Genomic DNA, 12,609 nt, shown 5'->3' on the forward strand with positions numbered 1-12,609 from the left:
TTATTAATTAAATGCTTGCATTTTTTGTAATCTGCCTCTAAATGTTTGTATCTCAGGGGATACGTCGCACTTTTATTGGTATAAATCAAGATATAAAAACCTATGTATAGATTGATTTTGTGGCTTGTGTTTTAGAAAATCAAATCTTTTTGTAATCTTGACAAAACACGTCGTTGGAAAGGTCTGACAGTCAAGGTTCCATATTTGGCAACTGTTTTGTAATAGAAGTGATATTGTGACAGAAAATGATTGATTTGTGACAGAAAACTGCATCAAAAAAATTCAATAGAGTCTGGGTGTAACCCAGTGGTTATTTTTGGTATATAGTGTCTAAACAAAATCTCACAAGAACCACAATTTTTGTGATATCAACTTCAAATTTGGAACATAACTTGGTTAGACATATGGCTTTGATTTTAAATTTTTGTGATATCAACTTCAAATTTGGAACATAACTTGATTAGGCACATCGCTTTGATTTTCTAGCAATTTTAGAGTGCAACATATTTTATAAAAATATTTATTTTATATAAAATAAAATAAAAATTAGTATACTACATTATCTTTACTGTAAACTTAAACCTTTATAACTTTTTTATACTTTTTTTTTTTGCTTTCACTTCAGCAATAATATGCTATGTGTCTTCTTTTAAAAGAGACCAATTGCCTGTATTCCAAAGCGTTCAGGAATTACAACCATATTGTAACAAGCATTGATAAACAAGTGTTCTGTTTTCAGTGGATTTATACCCCCAATGGGGCGACATATCCTGGGGGTACAAACATTACAATCAAATATAAAAAATATCATAAAATTGTATTTTTTGAGTTCCAATAAGATGGAAAATAGCAATAAATTAATTTTCTGATGTCTCTTTATGGTTTTTCCCTTTCTAGGGTTAATGCTATTTTAATTGCTGTATTACAGAAGCAAAAATTGGTCAAATTAAACTTTCCTTTAATTGTGTTTTAAGTTAGCTTTTAGTTAGCAAGCTAATTGCTTAGCCGACTAACTTAGCATAGATAAATGGTTAATTAGTTGGAAGAAGATATCACAACAATGTGCTATGCTATTTTGATCAGGCATTAAGGGGGAAAATACTTTTTTTAAGAATAAAAAAACCCTCCAATTTCTTCAGAGATATTAAGAGCTAAAAGAAAAATTGGATTTCAAGAGAATTTAGGGTTTTCATTATGAGGTGAATCACTGACCTGATCTTTCAGAACATTGCAAATAGATGACAGTAATAGTCATTATTCAGTAAAGAGAGATAAATGAGTCACATGAGCAAAGGTGGGGCCAGGAGACACTATTTTCTAAATCAATTCCAGGAAGTCTTAGCATTGTTATGCCTGGAGATGTGCTGTATATGTGCATGTATGTTTGTGTGTGTTTCAAGTAATGTATATTATGAAGAGATGCTGCTCTCCAGGTCAGCTAGAGATGAAACCATATGAGTACATATTCAAGGTTGCATGTGAAAGCGTGATTTGTTGTCTCCTCGCTTCCCAGGAAAAATCGCACATCACATGCTCTTCCTGTGCACATTAAAATTAGTCTCACATCAGATGCATCATGCTGAAATTTTATCTGTCGCACATATAATAGACACACACACACACACACACACACACACACACACACACACAGACACACACACACACACACACACACACACACACACACACAGAGATTTTACCCTCCTGTGGCTCCATTGACTCATGGCATATTAATGTCTCATAGAGTTGGTATAATAAGTAAAAAGCAGTGTTGGCATCTCCCTCTGTTTCTGCTGACACGTTCCTTCTACTCACAGACAGGGTCAATTCTGTAAGCCCACACAATTACAACAATGACAGCAATTACGCAAGTAGAATGAGATTATACATTAATTGAAAATGAGTCCTGTTATTGCGTTATAATTGTCTGTTGAGTCAATAAATTAGGATGGTGTCGTCAGCGGAGCTTGATGATTGGTGAGGACAGAAAGGGTCTTTCAGCGAGTTTAGTCAGTGTTTGCGCCTGAAAAAAATAATAAAGTAATTTGCATCTCAGATTCAGAACTAAATCTCCTTTGAGGTAATTGCATGAATGAATGCATTAGTAGATGAAAGATGGAATGAATGAATAATACCAGTTATATTCTCTTAGTTGTGAGAGAATTATTGGTAATAGTTTTATATTCCATGTGTGTGATTCCAAGAGACAGTGAAGTGAATATTTTAAAGTGTAACTAAGACCTCAAATTCTTATGTGAAGCTCCATTAGAGATGTTAATCCATGTCAATGAAATCAACCTGTGCACCTGTCTTGTTTACTTGGAATGGTTTATTCCTATCATGCACATATTCATAAAGTTAGACTACTCTGGATAAATGTCTGCTGGAACAGAATGAAATGGAACAGCTTTTTCAGAAATTATGTCATGTTGAACTAAACAGACTTCAAACAAAGCATATTTGCATATGAATCCTGTCAATCACAACACCATGGTAAATAAATAGCCACTTGCCTCGGCCTTCTGACAATTCTTCCTCCTTCCTCCACAGATCCAGCTTCATTTCTATTATGAGTAACACTTTACAATATTATTCCTCGTTTAATGAATACCTACACAGGAACAAACAAGCAATGTTACACAGCATAAAAATATTAACATTTTGCTAATAACCAACAAGAAACTCTGATTAACAATGCATTAATTAATAGCACTCAGTTGAATGTGCTAGTTCACTATTATTTTTCATACCTCTCAGAGAAAGTCATTGGGCTACCATAATTCTAACAATATTATCAATGAAAACCTAATCGTGACGTACAGAATCCTCTAACCATTCATAACCTCCACTACCGCATTCAAGTAAGTGCTAGTTACTAATTTGTTAATCAGTTTCTTGTTAGTTAATAGTAGTTATTAAGATGTTAATATTGTGTTACTCATTTGTTTCTGTGTAGTTATTCATTAATGACAAAAGTGTTACCTTATGTATTTAATCATATGATGAATCAAATTTCCTTTGATCCTTAAAAATAATAGTTGATTTAACTAAGAAAAAAGATTTTCAGAACTCAATACAATACTTAAAAAAATAAATTAAAAAAAAGCAGCAAAACATCTTGTTACAAAATCCTTGGATTTCTGATGTCAGAAACTCAATCATTGACTTACCACATTTACATAATAATGAATCTATGTTCAGAAACTGAGGATGGCCTGAGGTCATAAAAAGGAAGTAAATTAGTACTGTAGGTTACCATTATTCCTAAACACCTTAAAAGACCAAAGCATGTACATTTGAACTTTGCATGATTATGTATATACATTCAAATAAAACCCAAAGGTGCAAGCGTTTGATAGATTAACTAATTACAGGAGATTAAAGTTCAGACTAAACTTTCAGATGAAATGGCTTGTTACAAAATCCTTGGATTTCTGATGGCAGAAACTCAATCATTGACTTACCTAACCACATTTACATAATAATGAATCTATGTTCAGAAACTGAGGATGGCCTGAGGTCATAAAAAGGAAGTAAATTAGTACTGTAGTCAGAAACTCAATCATTGACTTACCACATTTACATAATAATGAATCTATGTTCAGAAACTGAGGATGGCCTGAGGTCATAAAAAGGAAGTAAATTAGTACTGTAGGTTACCATTATTCCTAAACACCTTAAAAGACCAAAGCATGTACATTTGAACTTTGCATGATTATGTATATACATTCAAATAAAACCCAAAGGTGCAAGCGTTTGATAGATTAACTAATTACAGGAGATTAAAGTTCAGACTAAACTTTCAGATGAAATGGCTGAGATGATAACCCCTGGAAATGTATCAAAAACTGAATAACAGCAACTTGTCATTCCAAACCATGAATTTCAAGAGAAAGGAAAATAAGAATCATGAGATATAGGATGGCTGTCACGGGAAAGTTGTTGCAAGGGCTGTACGTACTTTATAAGGTTTTTGGGTTACACTTTATTTTAAGTTGTCTTTGTTACAGTGTCATTATACATTTAAGTATTGAGTAATATTAATTAACTACATGTACTTACTATATGGTTAGGGTTATGATTAGCCTGAGGTCATAAAAAGGAAGTAAATTAGTACTGTAGGTTACCATTATTCCTAAACACCTTAAAAGACCAAAGCATGTACATTTGAACTTTGCATGATTATGTATATACATTCAAATAAAACCCAAAGGTGCAAGCGTTTGATAGATTAACTAATTACAGGAGATTAAAGTTCAGACTAAACTTTCAGATGAAATGGCTGAGATGATAACCCCTGGAAATGTATCAAAAACTGAATAACAGCAACTTGTCATTCCAAACCATGAATTTCAAGAGAAAGGAAAATAAGAATCATGAGATATAGGATGGCTGTCACGGGAAAGTTGTTGCAAGGGCTGTACGTACTTTATAAGGTTTTTGGGTTACACTTTATTTTAAGTTGTCTTTGTTACAGTGTCATTATACATTTAAGTATTGAGTAATATTAATTAACTACATGTACTTACTATATGGTTAGGGTTATGATTAGGGTTTGGCTTAAGGGTTACTTGCATAATGTAATTATGCATAATTTATTGTTATTATAATAGTAAGTACATGTAACACGTGTAACAAGGACACCTTAAAGGGGACATATGACGTTGCTAAAAAAGAACATTATTTGGTGTATTTGGTGTAATGAAATGTGTTTATGTGGTTTAAGGTTCAAAAAACACATTATTTTCCACATACTGTACATTATTGTGTCTCCTCTATGCCCCGCCTTTCTGAAACGCGTCGATTTTTACAAAGCTCATCATTCTGAAAACCAAGGTGTAACATTCCAAAGAGAAAGGAAAACTTCAAATCACATCACATGACCCCTTTAAAATAAAGTGTTACCGGTTTTTGCATATAATTGCTTGATTTCTCTGACAGTGGTTTTGTATATATATATAATTTTTTTTTGTTTTCAACACATGAAATGTATGGTTATAAAACACATGGTAACACATGACACTAAAATATTGCAATAAACATTAATTCAACAACATAAGATGTAACAAAACCCTAATGTACATAAGAAAAAGCGAAGAAGAACATTTGTTATTTCAATTAAAAAACATGCATGAAATGACAATTTGTGCATTTTCACTGTAAATTACAAAATCACTTCCAAAAAATTGTCAGGTTACATTAAAGTTTTCACCAAATATAGTAAGGGAACCATGTATATGTCAGCCCTGTGTTCCCGCGTTTGTTGTGTTTTTCTCCTAATGTGCCTAGTTTCCCTTAGATCCCGATTAGTTAATTCTGTTCACCTGTGTTGTTGATCATCTCGTTTGCTCCTTTGTTTCCCTGTCTTTATGAGCCTTCAGTTTCTGTCTGTTCTTTGTCCAGTGTAAACGTCGATTCCGTGTGCTACGTGTGTGTTCCCTGGTATTATTGATGTCATTAAAGTCTATGATTGTTCTGGATTCTCCCACGTCTCCTCGCTCCGACACAGTAGGCACACCGTGACAGAACATTGGACCTAAATAACAGTAAGCGGCGCCCCTTCTCCTCGTTTTTGTTTCCTTTTTTGAAAGTGTTTTGTTTTTTGTCAGAACCTGAAATTTCCCCCAAGGAATTTACATCCAGCCCAGGGAGGGCTCCTGTCCCCGAGTCTAGACCAGAGAGCGCCCCTGTTTCCGAGTCAAGCCCAGGGAGGGCCGCTGTTCCCACAGAACAGGGCCTCAGAACCTGAAATTTCCCCCAAGGAATTTTTTTGGGGGGGGCTATAGGGATCTGGCCGTAGAGGCCAGGCCGAGTGCCAAGGCCAAGGTCACGGAGGCCGCTCCGCCATGGCTCCCCGAGCTGCCTGCTCCACCATGGCTCCCTAGTCTGCCTGCTCCGCCATGGGTCCCTAGTCTGCCTGTTTCGCCATGGCTCCCTGAACTGCCTGATCTGCCATGGGTCCCGGAATGGGTACCGCCCTGGAGGACATCCGTCCTGTGTAAGCATGTCCATAGAAGCCTCCAGAGTACCCACCCCCCCTCCTCGTTGGATGTTATGAGGCGCGTGGATGTGCCTTCTGGGAGGGGGAGGTAATGTCATCCCTGTGTTCCCGTGTTTGTTGTGTTTTTCTCCTAATGTGCTCCGAGGCCTAGTTTCCCTTAGTTCCCCTGATTAGTTCATTCTGTTCACCTGTGTTGTTGATAATCTCGTTTGCTCCTTTGTTTCCCTGTCTTTATAAGTCTTCAGTTTCTGTGTGTTCTTCGTCCAGTGTAAACGTCGATTCCGTGTGCTATGTGTGTGTTATTGATGTCATTAAAGTCTATGACTGTTCTGGATTCTCCCACGTCTCCTCGCTCCGACACAGTAGGCACACCGTGACAGAACATTGGACCTAAATAACAGTAAGCGGCGCCCCTTCTCCTCGTTTTTGTTTCCTTTTTTGAAAGTGTTTTGTTTTTTGTCAGAACCTGAAATTTCCCCCAAGGAATTTTTTTGGGGGGGCGCTATAGGGATCTGGCCGTAGAGGCCAGGCCGAGTGCCAAGGCCAAGGTCACGGAGGCCGCTCCGCCATGGCTCCCCGAGCTGCCTGCTCCACCATGGCTCCCTAGTCTGCCTGCTCCGCCATGGGTCCCTAGTCTGCCTGTTTCGCCATGGCTCCCTGAACTGCCTGATCTGCCATGGGTCCCGGAATGGGTACCGCCCTGGAGGACATCCGTCCTGTGTAAGCATGTCCATAGAAGCCTCCAGAGTACCCACCCCCCCTCCTCGTTGGATGTTATGAGGCGCGTGGATGTGCCTTCTGGGAGGGGGAGGTAATGTCATCCCTGTGTTCCCGTGTTTGTTGTGTTTTTCTCCTAATGTGCTCCGAGGCCTAGTTTCCCTTAGTTCCCCTGATTAGTTCATTCTGTTCACCTGTGTTGTTGATAATCTCGTTTGCTCCTTTGTTTCCCTGTCTTTATAAGTCTTCAGTTTCTGTGTGTTCTTCGTCCAGTGTAAACGTCGATTCCGTGTGCTATGTGTGTGTTATTGATGTCATTAAAGTCTATGACTGTTCTGGATTCTCCCACGTCTCCTCGCTCCGACACAGTAGGCACACCGTGACAGTATAGTTCTCCTTTTACATTTGTACTATTTGTACTGCAGTTTAATGACAGGTTCTATTGTGAGAACTTGCCCCATGATCTGTACCTTTTCCTGGTTACTCGTTGCACAATAACTTCAAATAGACTTAATAATATAAAAAGTGTAACAATCTGCCAACTTTCAAAACCCACAACATGCTATTATATACAATCACATTTGACATTTATTATGCTTCTAACTGCATACATCTTACACTTACATTTTCTCTGTCTTTTACAGAAGTTCTGAGAAAAGAACCAGGATGAAAGTAAAGAGGATGTGCTGTAGAGTCATCACCTGTCAGCACTGCACAAAAGGACTTTCTCTTATGTCTCTGTCTCGCTCTCTCTCAACAGATGGGCTGTTAGTATGCCCTGTTCACAGTTTTCCAGCATGTGAGAGAGGATGCAGTGCCAAACCCCTGCTGGCAAACATTTTACTGGCCAAACTCTTTCTCTCTCAATCTCTCTAGCAATCTATCGTTCTCACTTTTTCTCACTTGTTCACTCTCCCTGTCAGTCAAAATACCTGCTACCTATTATGTCATAAAGTATTACATCCACACTTCAAAGGTGCCACAGCACTGAGAACAAAAGTGATGAAGAAGAAACATACAGTGAGATCGAACACAGCTCAAGCAATCACACACACATTTTCAACCTTTGCCAAACCTAATGGAAATGTCACTCATTTCTTATTTACACTGAGGCTGAGAGCTCTGCTTCCCAGCTTGAATGAATATTTCTCTCTGTTTAAATTGTTGCAGTGGCATGGGACACAAACTAAATAAATAAATATTCACTGATTCTTGGAAAAAAGTCTACACGTTGAAAAAAATGTACAGTGGTGTGAAAAAGTGTTGGCCCCCTTCCTGATTTCTTATTTCAAGGAATTATTTTGGATTAATCTCTACAACATGTTTAGAGGTTTTCACCTATATTTGAGTGCATCTTCTTCTATTGTTGCTGACAAACTAACTACACATTTCACTACTAACATGACCAATTTAAAATGAGACTTAAACAAATCTGAAAATAATGATAATTTATCCTTGTGTGCATTTGTCCCTAAACTGTTCTATTTTATTTTATTTTATTAAATTTTTATCACAGTAGGTTTTTTTATGTTTGTTCTGTGAGAAAGCAAAATAACCAAAATAAATGTAGGAAAAAAAAACAAAAAACAGTTTCTATATTATGTGAGAGAGTTGACTTAATAGTTGTGACCAGGGGCGTAGCCATCATTTCAGAAGTGAGGGGGACAGAAATGTTATATATATATATATATATATATATATTTCTGTTTTTCTGTGAAAACAACTGTTTTCATACAGCGATAGCTGGACGCTTTTGTCCATTTCCTCGTACGACTTTCTGCGCGAGAGCGCCCTCCGGCTTCGAGTATGAATGAAACATACACTGCATGAGTGTTTAGCGCTCCGCGATGTTCATCTCGCCTTAATCTGGGTAAGAATAAAACATCAGATCATGCACAGACTATACTGTCTCGTTGAATTTAAATCTATATTTATTCACACCGGCTCTTGAAAACCTCTATGCGAACACACTTGCCCGAAAAAGTGCCCGCGTCCCCCGCGTAATCTACGCCCCTGGTTGTGACAATAATATACACACAAGTACATGTGGTTTTGTGGTACTGAGTGATAATGTATTTTTTTTATTATTATTAAAAAAAAGAAATTATATGGTTTATTTGTTTAAGTCATTATATGTGATTCATTTCAGTGCAACTGTTGCTATTTTAAGTGATACATGTTTTGTCCCACGTCTCAAGAACCATTGTAGCATTCAAATGATGAACAGAACTGGTTTTATTTTTGAAAGCTTTACAAATAAAATTATATTTTCTCTCCCCATGGATGTGGGTGACCTTCTAGCATACCACAGAATACACTAATCTAGGAAATGTACGTTTCTGTTTTTGAAACATTTTATCTCGTAACAAAAGTCGAGATTAAATTCTAAATTTGGAAACAAAATCAATTTTTTTTTAAACTTTTTTTAGGGATCCCATGTTCCATAGAGTATGACATTTAATTGCATTCGCTTTCCTCACATTTGCACCTCTCTACTGTAAGTAGAGTTGGAGGGCAGAGCGCAGTGCTCTTACGCGTCCAGTGATTTGGTGTCAGTGCAGTTCTCATGCGCTCTGGAGTTAGACAGAGACGCAGCACCAGACGAAAACAGCCGAATTTACTCCCGAAGACCAGCACCACTCTTCAATTAGTGTCTTGAGTGCTAATGAGGTTTTTAACGCAGCATCCAAACTTGGTAATGAAATAGTGCCGTTTCGTGACACTGATTTTGCGCAACGGTTTCCCTCGATCTGGCGCCAGATTTGCTGGGGAATAAAAGATGATTCTCCACGTGCCCTGTTCCTATGAAATTATTTGGATTCCGTCTCGCATTTTTGGAGGAAATCAGCACTGAACGCAGTACAACGTTTTCTGGACAACTTTGGTGCCAGTGGACACGGGCAGTCGCGAAAGTCTTTTACTGCCCCGAGATTGTTGGCTCTAAGCAGGATGGACCTCATCGGGCTCTACTTGTTCCAGCTGGCAATTTTTGGTGAGTTTTCCTCCGATTAATTCTGCTGATTTGAGGGGAACGGAGGATGAGCTCAGTTGCAGCTGTTGCGGATGTGAAGGGAATGATGAATCCCATCTTTGCCTGCAGACGCACGAATCATCTCGTGTCGCTGCGTTTTTAACTTCAACTTGTTTATTTTGCGATTGCAATGTTGTTTTAAGTTATTCTAGCCCTAAGATGCAATGTTTCGGCTTTTGGGACATTAATATTCTCTCTGGTTCTATTGTCAGTACGCTAGATTTTCAGCGCGCACTTAAGTGTCATTTTCATGTTTGGCACACCAAATGAGACGCATCGGACGACCCGCTAATGCGATTACGTTTGTGTGTCAAAATTACCTGTCGCTTGTGTTTAATGCGGTAGTTCACGGCACATTACCTCCATCATTAAAGCAGCAGCCTGACACCCTGTCCGTCAAGCTGTTCGCGTCATCATGGATCTCGCGCGGTCCGCAGGTAGAGCGCAGGACGCATCCTACTGCAGCTATGCAAATCCCTTTAAAGAATTATGAAGAGCCAGCAGCCTGAGACTGTGGAGTCATGAGCTCTTGTCAAAAGCGTTTGCCACAGATAACTCCTACCTAGACCCCATGCCGCTGGCTCCTGTCGTCCTGTCGTTCCATTTGTGTATTCCACTGAGACTTAGTTTTGTCAAACAGTCTCAAGAGAAGCGCTTGTGCATTGGGCAACAGGTTGAAAGCAGACGTTTTGAGGCAAGCTTTCTTGGCATGCCATGGTGGAGAAAAAACAGTTCAGATTGATGATGACAGTCCTGTTTTCCCCTCTTAGATTGCATGATGTTTAATAGCCTTGCTGAAGCATAACTGCTAGTCGTGCTTCATTTAGTGCTTTTAGATTTAAATTTCCACATTGAATATGGAACAGAAATGGGTTACATTTATGAGATAAATGTTAATGTCACAATGTTTTTAAGTATATACTCACACAAACTTAAAAATGAACAAAGAGAAAGTGGGAGGTGTGGGGGACGTTATGGTCATTAGAATCATCTTGTCATTGAGCGCCCTTATATTTTCAAGTGGATTTTGACTAACTTCCCCCAAAAAGGTAGCTATCTTTGATAATTATCAGAAGTAATGCAGATCATTTACTTTGAACAGAAAACTGTCATCAGCAACCCAGTTTGCAACAGCGTGCATATGCCACTTTTCTGTGGAACACATAAATAGTTATTATCAAAATGTCAAAGCTTTCTTTTACATACAACAAAGACGCATTGTCTGTAAAGTTCAGTTGCAATTTTGCTTGATTTACTAAAAAAAGATTCAATATTTAGTTGGTATGTTGAACTGGGCTTTTCCTTGCACAGTATCTGAAAATTGTATCACTAGCCAAAACATGTGTTACCCCTACATAATGAAGAGCTAAGCTGATTTAAGGTGTTATCTAGCCTAGGGCAACAAATGAAACCAAGACTGCCACTGTTGCAACATTAAATATAAAAAAAGGTGCAACCCCTTTAATACCCCTTGTTTTCAAGAAATCAATAGGCCACAACAAGTTCATAATAGGATTGTGAGCAAAAACCAAAAGCCACAAGTGGGACATGATTAAAAACAGGAGTAAAACCAGAACAGACATTCAGTCACGGGCTAGTCTTGAAAATAAGAGCATACTGTCAGTGTAACGTATATACTCTCTCTCTTTCTGACACACACTGGTTTTCCACTGAGGTTCACAAGCAGAGGACAAAAGACATATAGCCACCAGCTAGACAGCCAGAGGCACATGTTATACAGTCATTGATGGAGAGTGACACTTTTGCACTGATTTTCACACGTTTGTTTTGGTGGTGGTTGAGAATTTCCATTGACTTTGGTCTAATGATATTTTCTGTCTCCTAACCCAAAACTAACCTTCATACAAACCTTTCTTCATTTTCATTAAGACACATTCAGTATGTTTATTAAGCTGTTTAGGCGATTTCAGGTTTTACTTTCCTTGTGGGGACATTTTATTCTTAGCACCTTGAAGTCAGCATGTGTTCATTTTGCCTCTTTTAGAAACGCAATACACTGCTAACAGCAAATATTTTGGGTCAATCTATGAAGCGTCCTCTCCTGCAGGGGAGATACAAGCAATGTGAGCGATGATTGGTTTGTGTCCTTCTGTGTCACACTTCACTTTGACAGCCATCACGGTTCCAGTCCAAGGAGAAACGTTAATGGGCTTTGTCAACTGTTTTGTTGCAGTGTAATCATTTAGAGAAACTTTGCTACCAAGTCTACAACATAATCATGTCAAATGTGGGAATAAAATATGATTAAGTTATGAATGAATAAAGATGAGAAGAATGATTAGCATATAATTCCGTTACATTACTTCATACTTTTTGAAGTGTTCATTCTATCACTTTAGTGTAGTTATGAGTCTTTGAGCAAATCTGAATTACCCTTTCTCAAGGTGTTAATACAAGTGATCATTACGTAATTTCCAACAGTTAACAATAGTGTGAGATTCATGCATGCGAGGCAAATTAATTCCACCTTTCCTAGACTAATGCTCATTTAGCCCTTTAAGCTCTTAGGGGATTGAATAAATTTGTTAGCCGCACATTTAGTAACCTTGAATAGTGGCAGATTACATTATGCGGTGCTGTTCATTGCACCAAGCTGGGATATGAATTCATTCTGGCAAGGCTGCGGTTTCTCACCAGCATTAATGTGAATGGCCCCTACCCTCCCCTACTGGCCTGTCCAGGTTCTCTGTCTTCACCCTGCTATTTATCCTCTGCATACATCTCTTAGTCTATTCATTCGGCATGATTTTTGGGGTGACTTTTTAATTAGCTGTCCCTGTGAGTGACTATTGACTGGGATTGACTTGATTCAGCCGGGGATAAGTAGGCGGGATAGATG

The 12,609-nt window shown here is 38.2% G+C and overlaps 1 protein-coding gene across 2 annotated transcripts in view; it reads left to right on the forward strand.

Annotated features, from left to right (window-relative positions):
- The first annotated feature begins 9,279 nt into the window (after positions 1-9,279).
- gfra4a (GDNF family receptor alpha 4a) overlaps positions 9,280-12,609 on the forward strand; it is a 126,290-nt gene continuing 122,960 nt past the window's right edge. For both annotated transcript variants that reach the window (XM_016492646.1, XM_016492653.1), the window contains exon 1: positions 9,280-9,710. In XM_016492646.1, the coding sequence (XP_016348132.1) occupies positions 9,668-9,710 (43 nt within the window). In that variant the 5' untranslated portion in view covers positions 9,280-9,667. The remainder of the gene's footprint in view (positions 9,711-12,609) is intronic.

The sequence above is a fragment of the Sinocyclocheilus anshuiensis genome, unplaced genomic scaffold, assembly GCF_001515605.1.
Source record: "Sinocyclocheilus anshuiensis isolate Anshui unplaced genomic scaffold, SAMN03320099.WGS_v1.1 scaffold1078, whole genome shotgun sequence".
In the NCBI taxonomy this organism is placed as follows: Eukaryota; Metazoa; Chordata; class Actinopteri; order Cypriniformes; family Cyprinidae; genus Sinocyclocheilus; species Sinocyclocheilus anshuiensis.